General features: G+C 45.4%; 1 protein-coding gene across 4 annotated transcripts in view; it reads left to right on the forward strand.

Annotated features, from left to right (window-relative positions):
- TTC3 (tetratricopeptide repeat domain 3) overlaps positions 1-12,977 on the forward strand; it is a 189,246-nt gene that overhangs the window by 81,117 nt on the left and 95,152 nt on the right. For all 4 annotated transcript variants that reach the window (XM_073617200.1, XM_073617202.1, XM_073617201.1 and 1 more), the window contains 2 exons: positions 1,010-1,090; positions 10,399-10,511. In XM_073617200.1, the coding sequence (XP_073473301.1) occupies positions 1,010-1,090; positions 10,399-10,511 (194 nt within the window). The remainder of the gene's footprint in view (positions 1-1,009; positions 1,091-10,398; positions 10,512-12,977) is intronic.

The raw sequence follows: 12,977 nt of genomic DNA on the forward strand, positions 1-12,977 counted from the left end.
CTTAATGCATCCTATGCATTAAGGTGAAATAACACCTGGCAGTGACCGCCCCCAGCCCCCCCCCCCCCCCCCCCCGTTTTACTTACCTGAACCCTCGAACTTGACCCACGGGATCGCGCTGTCCCTCTGCCTGGGGTTCTTGGGTCTTGATTGGATAGATTGATAGCAGCTCAGCCATTGGCTCCTGCTGCTGTCAATCAAATCCAATGACACGAGCGACGGGGGTTGGGGCTGAGTCCTGCATTCGGCATCTATGGATGCCGAATGCTGGACTCGGGAGCGCGCCCACAAGGTAACCTCCTTGGGAAAGCGCTTCTCCGAGGGCCTTATCAGATGTAGGGAGGAGCTGCAAGAGCCGTTGGGGGACCCCAGAAGAGCAGGTTCGAGGCCACTCTGTGCAAAACGAGCTGCATAGTGGAGGCAAGTATGATATTTATGTATTTATTTATTTTAACCTTTACAATCACTTTAAGCTGAAGTTCGGCTTTAACATATCAGACATGCTGTTGCCTGGGCCACACAGGTAATCCTGTCCCAGTAATGAATGTATACTTCAGCTGTGTATTGAAGCTCCCTCAGACTGCATGCATAAGGCACCCTTCCTGGTTTTATCTTTCCCTTACTGTTGTAAGTCTGATGCAAAGCACAGCAATCTGTGCTGCAGTTAGACTGAAAGATGCCTACTTCTCTCATGGTGTCTACAAATCAAGAAATGTGTTTTTTTTTTTTTTTATCCCTTCTATGAAGCCTAAACACAAACAGTCACAGCTGCCCTAGAGTCTCGCACCTTGTGAAGCTAACATCCGATATGCAGTTGTCGTTGTATATACCAAGAATACTGGTAATCCTATGCAATGTTTCAGCCATTATTTACACCAAATACTTTTATCGTCTAGTTAAACATTTAAAAAACATTTGTTTGTAGCTTTTCCAAGCTCTTTATGTTTATGTCCGATTCAAAGGTATGATGTGAATAATATATATTTAGATTTTCTATTTTATTTTCCAGAGCCTTCGTCTTACTAAGATAGATCATGTTGTTCTCATATATGGACATGCAAATGCTCTACTTGGCATTAGAAAGTGTGTGGTAAGTGATGTAAATAAGTCAGGCGGCTGTAATGGAAAATTACAGAACAGTCCATCCTGGGCAAAAGTCTGTGGGCACCCGATCCTCATACCTACAGTATAGCCAAGCAAATGGCGCTGTTAATGCTTCAATGTACAAAGACGTTTTAGAAAACTGTGCTTCCAGCCTAGTGGTAAAAAAAATGGGGAAAGGCCCTTTTTCTGTTCTAGCATGACTGTGTGCAAAGCCAGCTCCATTTTGGTGTGGAGAAACTCGAAAAAGGCCTGCACAGAGCCCTGACCTCAACCTTTTTATTGAACGTCTTTTGGGATGAATTGAAATGCTGATTACGAGCCAGATCTTCTCATCCAACATCCGTACCTGACCTCACAAATGTTCTTTTGGCTGAATAGGCCCAAATTCTCACAAACGGACTCTCAACCTTCCCAAGGGTGGAGGCCGATAGAGCCGTAAAAATGTGGGCAACTTCTTGGTTTTGGACAGGATGCCAAATAGCTCATATAGATATGAGGGTCATGTGTTTGCAAACTTTTTGCCACCTGGTGTGTATATTACAGAGATAAAGAGATTACGGTATACATATACTCATATGTTAGAAATATATATTGAGTGGTTGTTATGACTGGACATAGCCAGTCTGATCCAATTTATTACATTTCTGCGGCAACAAGTCTTTACTAAGGCCTCCTTCACAATGGCCCTGTCGAACCTGTGTTTTTATGTGTTTTGAGGTTATTTCTAAATGCCTATTAATACATGTAATAATTTTTCTCCAAGCGTCTTCCAGGACAGCCCATGAGACCTTGGGCTCCTCCTACCAGGACAGGAAACACGTCACCCCCACCAGATAAAAGGGCGGTCCTCCAGGCCCATGTCAGTTATTTGTGTTTCCTCCGGACGGGGGGTAACATGTTCATGGAACCTGCTCCCATAGGCCTTATAAGCAGGGGCTTTGTATGGCTTTTTTCTGGGGCATATCACTTACCTCTTCCTCTGCCAGAAGCAGCACACCGCTGGGGAGGTTGGCTGTGTTGCTGTTCTCTGTCCTCAGTGCCTGGAGAGGGCCAGGACCGGGGTGAGGTCGTGCCCCTAGCGCAGTGCATTGCTCTCTAGCTCAGCTGAGCTTTGGTTGTCCTTCCCTGCTGACAGCCTGGCTGATCTGAGCAAGGAATGGAGGAAGCCGCAGCGTTCGAGGGGGCGGAGCTATTGCGCTCCAAGCTGGCCCACAGGAAGTGCCTGGAGAGGGTTACTTCCGGGGCATATGACATCATCATCGGGCGCCGGAGACGAGGTTCCAGTCTTCATAAACGGCGCGAACAGAGAACGCTGGTTGCTGGTGTTTCTTGGTGTTAAGCAGCCAGGCTGTGGATGACCAAGAGGGGCAGAATGGATCCTCCTGCAGTACCTGCACAGGCAGCGGATGTAGTTCCCAACACCAGCACCTCACAGGTAAGCCTGGGGTGTTCTGTCACCACCTTACTATCCCTGTGAGTGTTCCCTTCCCCTCCCCCCTCTGTAGTAGTGGGTGTAAGGGGACACATTTCCTCCCTCCTGCACGTGGTGTTACGGAGTGATTGTGTGGCTTTAATTACATTGTGGGTCATTTATTTTGTCTTGCAGACCAAGACTCAGGACAAGGCCCAAGCGCAGCCACTTAAAAGGAAATGTGCGGTTTGCGCAAACAAATTGAGCTCCTCATGGAGCAAAGCAGTTTGTCGCACCTGTATAGAAGGCCTAGTAAAGGATGACCCGGTTGCCTCGTGCCAGAAGATGCTTACTTCTGTTAGGGATGAGCTTGCGTCCACCTTCAGTTCCTTTAGAACGCTTATTGACAAGCTCCAGACTCCAGCAGAGAGTCCGTCTTCACTGAAGGCGTCAGTAAGCACTCCGCAGCAGGCAGAGAGTGAAGACTCTGAGACTGAGGTCAGATCTACCCGTTCTTCTCTGGAAGAATCAGGGTCAGATACAGAGCCCAGAGATAGAGAATCCACTCGAGGCTCAAGATTTAAGTTATCTGTTGAGGATGTAGATGACTTATTAAAGGCTATCTATACTACCCTTGAATTAAAAGAGGAAGAGGTTCAGTTATCCAAACATGATCTTATGTATAAGGGATTACATAAGAGAAAATCAAGAGTGTTTCCAGTTCATAGTTCTTTGGTTGATACTAAACTGGAATGGGATAATCCTGAGAGAAAACCATTCTTCTCTAGTAACCTAAAAAGGAGGTTTCCTTTTGATGAGGACACTGCGCAGCCATGGAATAAGAATCCCAAGTTAGACGCACCTCTTTCAAAAGTTTCAAAAAACTCGGACCTGGCGTTTGATGATATGGGTACGCTTAAGGATCCGATGGACAAGAGGGGGGATATCCTTCTCCACAGAGCCTGGGACTCAGCAGTTGGAAACCTGAAACCAGCTTTGGCTTCCACTTGTGTGGCCAGAAATCTGGAGGTTTGGTTGACTCAGATTCAGTCACATCTGTCAGCAGGTACCTCCAGAGAGCACATTTTAAAGTCTTTTCCTCTCCTATTTCAGGCAGGGGGTTTTTTGGCAGATTCTTCCGTCGGTAAGAATGTCAGCCAGGACTTCGGCTCTAGTGAACTCGGCCAGGAGAAGCCTTTGGCTTAAGACCTGGTCAGGGGACTCGGCCTCCAAGTTGCGCCTTTGTGGCCTTCCTTTAACTGGCGATCATTTATTTGGCCCAGGTCTACAGGAGGCACTGGAACGCATGGCTGATAAGAAAAAGGCATTTCCAGAGAGAAAGAGAGTTCAGACAGCCAGAAAATTTTTTCGTGGCCAAAACAGGCAACAGAGTCCTAGAGAAAAGGACAGCAGGCCGAAAAAGCATTGGACTGGGCACAAAGGCAGAGGCAAAGGGGGAGTGCTATTTAACCCTCCTCAACAGCCCGCCAAGCCGCAGTGACTTGTGTTCCCCGGTGGGAGGGAGATTGAGGGCCTTCATCCCACAGTGGGCAGCAGTCACTCTGAGCCCCTTCGTCCTGGACCTAGTGACCAACGGGTACAGGCTGGAGTTTGTTCACCAACCACCAGAACGTTTGTTGGTCACATTTCCTCCATAAGATCGGGAGAAAGCGAGGGCTCTGGGTCTCCAGATCGGAGACTTATTAGATCAAAAAGTCCTGATTCCTGTTCCTCGATCGGAGCGGGGCAAGGGATTCTATTCCCATGTATTTGTGGTCAGAAAGCCGGCAGGAAAGTTTCGACTTATCCTGAATCTCCGGACCTTAAACAAGTCCATCAGATACAAGCATTTCCGTATGGAGACGGTTTTTACAATCAAAAACCTACTATACCTGTCACGGGCATGGCCAGAGCGGAGGCTGTTGGAGAGGACTGTGTGCAAGCCTGTTGCCCACCGATTATGGGCCCTAGCATTTGAGGTGAATGAGAAATCCAGTCTGAACTGTATTAATCGGACTCAGTCATGTATATATTGTATGGGGACTCCTTACTGTATATTTGTGTCCCTGAAGAGGGAGGGGGGATTCCTCCAGCAGCCCCCTGCTGATAAGACTGATTCATTCTGCTGGGACACATCCTGTGAGGAGATGCTGGTGTTATCAACATGTGTTTATGTTAATTGAGAGAGCTGATCACATTAGCCACCAGCCCTGGCTAATAGACGAATGGTCTAGGCTGAGGAGGGGGGAGATTGTTGTTTGTATTGTTAATTGTATTAATGTGTGAAGCTCGGTGCCCACAAGACTGTCATCTGGTCTGGGTACATTTTGTAGTAAATTAGGTCATGTTAATTAGGTTAGCTTTGAGTCATCCCTGCTGTATAAAGGTCTGTGAGATCTAAAAATAAAGGTAGTTCTGATGTACTCCAAGACTGGTGTTGTCTAGTTCTTGGGGTTCCTATAGCCAGATCCATTGGACTCGTGTTCCAGAACTTAGGAAGCGGTATATGACGGAAGCACTCAAGCGGAGTGTGGGGCGTTCCGTGACAATACCCAAACTGCTTTATGGCCACGTTGGACTTAAGGGATGCTTATCTTCACATCCCTATCCATCCAGCCTTCCAAAAGTTTTTGAGATTGGCAGTGAAGACGGGTATGGGGACCCGACATTTTCAATTTCAGGCCCTCCCCTTCGGTCTTTCCTCAGCCCCACGCATCTTTACGAAGGTGTTGGGGGAAGCGCTGGCTCCTCTAAGATTAAAGGCAATAACGGTTATCCCTTACTTAGACGACCTCCTGATAGTGGCAAAATCATACCAAAGGCTGTTGGAAGATCTCCAGGCTGTACAGGACTTCTTACAGTCCCTAGGCTGGCTAATAAACAAAGAAAAATCGTCCTTGATTCCGGCCCAGCAAGTAACTTATCTGGGTTACGATTTTTGCTCCGTGAACCAAAGAGTTTTTCTTCCTCAGGAGAAGATTACCAAAGTGTTCCAGACTATGTCAACATTGCAGACCAACCAGTCGGTCTCTCTGAGACAGGTGTCGAGGGCAGTGGGTCTTATGACCTCATGTTTTCCCGCAGTACCATGGGCGAGACTCCGTCAGCGTCCGTTACAAAGGTTTCTTTTAAGAAACTGGGACGGGGACGTAAGGTCCCTGGAGTCAAGGATCTGGCTTCCCAACAGGATAAAAAGAAGCCTGTGGTGGTGGAGAGCTGGGCAGCACCTAGCAGGAGGTCTCCCATGGTCCTTTCCCATTTCCCAAAGGATTACCACGGATGCGAGTTCCTGGGGATGGGGGGCCCACCTCAGCAATGCAGTAGCACAAGGAGAGTGGTCCCCAGAGGAGGCAAGGGCCTCATCCAATCAAAGAGAGCTGCTTGCAGTCCAGAGAGCCCTCCAGTCTTTTCAGATGGAGGTCAGGGGTCACAACCTCCAAATCCTGTCAGACAATATAGCGACAGTCGCGTATATCAACAAGCAGGGAGGCACGAGAAGCCGGAGGCTTCAGTCCATTGCCCAGGAGATCCTTTCATGGGCAGAGGGGAATCTAGCCTCCATTTCTGCTGTACACCTGAAGGGGAAAAACAATTGCCTGGCAAATTATCTCAGCCGTCACAGGATAGACCGAGACAACTGGTCCCTTCATCCCAAAGTCTTTGCAGACCTCACCAAGAGATGGGGTTATCCGGTAGCGGATTTGTTCGCAAACCGAAACAACCGCAAGACGGAGATATTCTTTTCCATGAACCCGGCAGACCAAGCCTTGGGGATCGATGCTCTGGCAAACCCGTGGCCTCCAGGCCTATGTTATGCCTTTCCGCCAATCAGGCTGATTCCAGTAGTCCTCCGGAAGTTTCGGCTGGAAGAGACAGATCTGATTCTAATTGCCCCGTTTTGGCCCAAGAGGCCATGGTTTTCCCTGCTACAGTCTCTGGTTTCAGAGCCTCCGTGGAGTCTTCCGAAAAGGGAAGACCTATTATTGCAGGGTCCAGTATCACACCCTCAGGTGGTTTCCTTAAACTTAACGGCCTGGTATCTGAAGAAAAGATACTGAGCGCCCAAGGGTTCTCTGACAAAGTAGTCAGGACTCTCATGAATTGCAGGAAGCCAGTTACTAGAGCCATATATTCCAAAGTTTGGAAAAGGTTTAACTCATGGTTATCTGAAAATGATAGATTAGCTCATGATATTCCGTCTATTTTGGAATTTTTCCAAGAGGGTGTCGACAAAGGTCTTTCTGTTAGTACCTTAAAGGTACAGGCGGCAGCTATTAGTGTGTTCCTCCAGTTTTCTCTCCTGGAAAATCCCACTATAGCCAGATTTTTCAAATCTATCTCTAGGGCCAGACCAGTAGTGGTGAGAAGTTGTCCAACGTGGGATCTGTCCCTAGTACTTCAAACTCTGGTAGAATTTCCGTTTGAACCTCTGGAAAGTATGTCAGTTAAGTTACTTACATTAAAAACTGTGTTCCTTATAGCTGTTACCTCAGCTCGTAGGGTAAGTGAGTTGCAGGCCCTATCAGTTAGGGAGCCCTTCCTCACGATTTTTGAGGATCGAGTTGTGTTACGAACCGATCCAGGTTTTTTGCCCAAGGTGGCAAGTACATTCCACCGATCTCAGAACATTGTATTGCCAACCTTTTGTAGTTCGCCACAGGGCGACTTAGAAAGAAAATTTAGTTTCCTAGATGTAAGAAGGATTCTCTTGGTCTATCTTGAGGTCACGAAGACCTTTAGGAAAACTGATGCCTTGTTTGTCCTCTTTTCTGGAGTTCACAAGGGGAATAGTGCATCTAAAGCCACATTGGCTAGATGGATAAAGCAAGCCATCTTGGAAGCTTACAAAATTAGGGAGGTCCCTACACCTTTTGTTACTGCGCACTCAACTAGAGCCTTGTCTACGTCTTGGGCTGAGAGGGCTGGTGCCTCACCGGAACAAATTTGCAGGGCTGCCACTTGGTCCAGTTACTCGACCTTCATTAAACATTATCGCCTGGATCTCCTATCAGCTCAGGAGCAGGCGTTTGGTCGTAAGGTCCTTTAGGCAGTTGTCCCTCCCTAGACTGACTGGTAAGTTCTGGCTCATCGTCTCATGGGCTGTCCTGGAAGACGCTTGGAGAAAAGCTGAGTTAGACTTACCGGTAACTCCTTTTCTGAGAGTCTTCCAGGACAGCCGGATTCCCACCCTGTATTGTCTGAAGTTATGTGTATTATGCATATGTTTTGCAGGGTCCTACGGTTCTTGAGAATACTGACATGGGCCTAGAGGACCGCCCTTTTATCTGGTGGGGGTGACGTGTTTCCTGTCCTGGTAGGAGGAGCCCAAGGTCTCATGGGCTGTCCTGGAAGACTCTCAGAAATGGAGTTACCGGTAAGTCTAACTCAGCTTTTTTTAATTGTCATTCACACTGCATTTTAGAGAAATAGGAATTCTGTTAGTCTGGGATCCAAATATACACTCTCAAGTTTGAACGCAGCCTAATTCATTGTAAACACAGCTAAAGCTGCTTTGAAACCGGAATATCTAAATGCAGGAAACCGTGATCAATATAAATGTTTATTCCTCCCAGATAACTTCTGCTTTGTTTAGAAAAGCTAAAGGCAGGAGTTGAGTTGAATTGTGAATGAGGCCTAATATTTCTACTTTTCAGAAAGCAGTCTGCAACCACAGAGATGGACGATATGACCACTACAGGATTAGCTGATACGTAGATAACTTCAGCAAATCAGTGGCAACATAAATGCAGACCCCTCGTTACCGCATTGACCCCTTAAGTCACTGGTTCTCAACTCCTGTCCTCAGGACCCAACAACAGGCCAGATTTTAGGTATTATCTTGGGGAGATGCAGACTAGAATACTGCAATCACTGAGCAGCAAATGATATCACCTGTGATTGTATTTCAGTTATCTTGCAAACCTGGCCAGTTGGTGGGTCCTGAGGAGAAGAGTTGAGAACCACTGCCTTCAATAGACACGGGTACCTTGCCCATGCATGGCAAAGTGACATTGTTTTGACAAAGGGTATCTCTGACATTTTTATGTTCACCTTAACTGCTCTTCTTTACAACTTCTTGTTCCCCTATATACGGCATCAAAATGAGCTGTGTTGGCCACCTGTGGGGAGAAATGGCTTTACTCACCTGGGATTATGCTTGGAGCCAGCGATTTGCTGCTGGGCCTAGGCATTCTCATCAGGACCAGGTCACTTGCTCCTCCATACCTGGAATGGCTGGGAATTCTTGCTGGCTGTGAGGAAGTGCAAGTAAGGAAAGTAAAGGGGGGTCATAGCAAGGTGAAGATGTCTCTTTAAGTGCCCTGTCACTGTGGTTACCATATGGTAATCGATTTGGTTAGTGCTTCCTACAGGCTGTAAAAACCATCATGTGTTTCCATTGATTTAATTTTAAATCTGGATACTTTTGCCCTCCTTATGTGTATATCTAGTTTTATTGAAATATCACATCTGTTCTTCAAAGTATGTTCTTAAAGTATGGGTTTACAAAAAAAAACAAAAAACCCTTATACTCGTCTAGGCGGATGCTGCATCGATTAGATGCTGAATCTGTCCCCCACTCCATCTGCACTGAGAACAGAGCAATGAAACATAGCTGATTGCTCAGTTCTCCCCTCTGCTCTGAGCAGAGGGGTTGACTGTCGATCACTGGCTTTCTGCTCTGCTCCTCCCCTCCAGTGCTCACTGGAGTGCTAGGCTAGGGAGGTTAGGGAGTGGCCGGCTCAGTCTCTCAGTGGCACAGCTGAGAAGCTGAGCCATCTGCTGATTAAGGCATCTGGGTGGACCCCGACTTATGAAGTCAGGGTCTTTCCCCAGTCTGGACTGGCTGAGTGACATAAGCTGATGGTGGCCTTTAGCCTGCTGTTGGCTAAAAACGGGGTCACAGTAGTGCAGAACGAACTGCACTCATGTGATCCATAGGAGAAGTGGGGACAAAAGCCCTCCTTCTCCTTTTTTTTTCCCTATAAAAATATTATCACATATTATCTCAAGCTTCCAACCCATTTTTAGCTGCTGATAGAGGGCATAATGGATGGTTTTCTAGTCAGCTAACAAGTATGAGGAAATGCTGGCTCTTAAAGCATATTTAGAGTCAAAACTTTTTTAGGAAGGGTTAAAGCCCTGATCAGATTTTTTTTTTTTTTCACCATTTGTGTTCTATTTGTGAGATTTCTTTTTACTTGCCAAATAGACACAACTTCTCTGCAAAGTGGGGGTTGCGATATCTTATACAGTTGTCACTGAGATAGGTGTTCCTATTGGAGGATTTCCTCTTCCAGCGACAGCTTGGGATTTTGTGTTTTTCATTACTTTTTGGTCCTGGCGATAATGGTCACCATAAGTCCTCATACACACGGGACGTTAAAATAACGTTATAAAAACGCCAGTAGCTTTGCAGTGAGTTTTTCAAGGTTTTTGCAATAGCGTTTAACATTTATTAGCAATTTTTAGCGCTTTTCTTCATTGGCGTTTTTTAGTAGTTTTACTTTTTATGGATCACAAACGTCAAACGCTGGTGAGCCGCGTTTTGGAGCATTTGTTGGTGTTTATCAGCGTTTTTTGACGTTAGAGTGTTTTTACAGCTGAAAAACAGCCATAAACTGCAGACACCAGCCTATGTGTCCATGAACACATAGGATAACATGATGGGGAGTTTATTGACTGTAGAAAAAAAACGTCTGAAGCCAAAAACAGCTGCTATAAAAACGTCCAGTGTGCATGAGGCCTAATAAAGTGGTAAATCTCTCCAGTGGAAGCACTACTTAAATCTGTCAACACGGTCTTAAACCTCTTTCCATTCTATTAAAAAAGACAAAAATATGCAATTTTCCATTTCCTGATTTTGGCTTATTTGTTTTCTTTAGGAATTGGCAAGGGCTGAAAAACGTTTCAAGGAAATTATCCAACATCACTCTAAAGAAAGGTTTAATTGTTTGGCTTTCTATGGCATCGGCAATGTTTATCTCAAGCAAAATCGGTAAGAAAACAATGATTAGTTTTTTTTTTTTTTTGAAGCTCAGGATAGCATTTTTAAACCGTTAGCAGATATTGTTGCAGCCAGCAGCGTGTTTAGGCATTGTGATGTCCTAAAAACCCTTGAATGATTTAATTTAATGTTCCACACTGTGTGTGTATTGGAGGCCCCATGCACTCTTCATTATAGGCAGAACTACTTTTGAACTGTATAAACAGCTAAACTTAAAAAAATTATATAAAACTTATTTTTTCCTAAACTGTAAAGAGTCTTCTAACTCCTCATCATCACCTGCAGGTGCCTTTTCCTCTAGAGTTCTCTTTCTGAATGTAGCAAAAAAACATTTTTCCATCTGGTGGTCACCTAAAGAATGATACAAAATAATGGAAAAGCTACTACAATGGTTCTTTCTGCATGAATATCAATAAGCCTAGGCTCACATTGGAGCAATTTGGCATGCGATTTGACAATCGCACGGCAATAGCATAGTCCGAATCAGTGCAACGCTGCATTTGCGGCGCCGCACCGATTCCCAAAAGTAGTTTCGGGAGGCGATTTCTATAGACATCTGTGCAGCAACCTGCACAGAGGTCTCTGAAATCGCCCTCAAAGTCGGGACTAACGTGCAGGAATGAAATCGCGCAAGTTCACCTGGACTCGCACAATTTCATTCCCGCTGTCAATGTGAACCTGGGCTAAATGTCACCTAAAATGTGTTCTGGTTTAGTCCTAAAACTAAATAATATGAACTCAGTTCAAAGAGTCAAGAACTTTTTATTTGTTCATTTACATATTGATAATGATCCAATGTGTTACATATCTGTGAACCTGTGAAAATTACAGTCAGGTGTTTCAGTCAATGGCAGCATAATACAATAGCACATCCATGTGTTCTTTTTTTTTTTTTTTTCACTGTCTGAACAAAAAAAAAAAGTGATCATGGCATGGGGCTCCCTTAGCAACTAAAAACCAGTATTTAGAAGGATCAAATAATCATTAAAATTTAACATTCATATTCAGCTCTACCACTATTCAAGCTGCTGATGTTTTAAATGTGTGCTCTTACTCTGAGGCTATACATTACCTTACTGCCATGCAGTTGCAACATATCTGATTCAAGACCTGGAATAGGGTAGAGTTTATCAGGTGCCCCCAGGTCACATTCTGCTAAGGGTTCTGAGGCTTTTTGCAGTAGACTTTTTGATGCTGCTCACATCTGAAGCCTGAAATTGTTACCCTCTGATTTTAGTCTCTTCCATACTCTGAGTCCTCCTTGGCTCCATCCAGTGTGGCTGAGCCCTTTCCTCTCTCATCTGAGGTTCCTCAGTGGAAGAAGCATAAGTAACATACTTCAAAGTATTTTCCCTCCTTATCTGTTTAGAAAGTCTCTTTCATTTTTATATTGCCTCCACCTCACACAGGATGCACTCAGTCTGCCAGATCCTTTGACAAGCTCTCCTCTGCATCTAACTTTCCAAAGTTAGGCAGATGTTAGTTAATCTATGTGAATTTTTGGACAGCTTGCATCTCAGGGTGGTGTAATCCCAGGACTACAAACTGGAGATTTGTTTTCTTCCTCCTGCTGGTTTCTCACCTCCAAGATTTTTAGGTTAGTGTACAGGTTAGCAGATCTCAATTGAGCCCTCTTGTTTGTCTCTTTTAAATCAAGATGTCACTGCCCTAGTTTCTGAGGTGCACAGTTCCAGGCATTTTATGTCAACCTGTTCACTACTCCCAAGCAATAGAGATGGAACAGATCATGTCCTTGGCAAAATGTCACAGTCTAGCCTCGTCAGTAGTGCACATATAGATCTAGCAGTGCATTGACCCAGGGAAGTCATTCTTACACCCAAAGGGGTTCCAGGTCCTGACACAGTTGAGGGTATGCTAGTTCAACAACAAACTGGACAGGTTTGTCTCCAGGTACAGGAATCCTACAGAGGAACTATTGGATGCTCTGTTGGCTCTGTGAAGTTGGTACACCCTGACCTACGCCTTTCCCCCCCAGAAACCTCTTCCAGGATTAAACTAGAGAGTATTCCGGTGACTCTCATTGTTCCAGGAGCCTTACTAGATGGTACATTAGCCTGATAAGGGTCCTAGCAGATGTTCCATGGACTCTACTAGATCGTCAAAATCATAGTCCCAAAAATTACCTGTGCAGTTGGTACACCCTGACCTATGCCTTTCCCCCCCCCCAGAAACCTCTTCCAGGATTAAACTAGAGAGTATTCCAGTGACTCTCATTGTTCCAGGAGCCTTACTAGATGGTACATTAGCCTGATAAGGCTCCTAGCAGATGTTCCATGGACTCTACTAGACCGTCAAAATCGTAGTCCCAAGAATTACCATCCTGCTTCAGAGTTGCTGGTTTTTAATGGTCTGATTGAAGCATAGGTTCTGAAGTACATCTCTGAATCAGTGATTTCTATGATAGGTTAGAAGGGTCTACTGTTCGCAAGGTCTGTC

Source organism: Aquarana catesbeiana, linkage group LG02, assembly GCF_042186555.1.
Source record: "Aquarana catesbeiana isolate 2022-GZ linkage group LG02, ASM4218655v1, whole genome shotgun sequence".
Taxonomy (NCBI): Eukaryota; Metazoa; Chordata; class Amphibia; order Anura; family Ranidae; genus Aquarana; species Aquarana catesbeiana.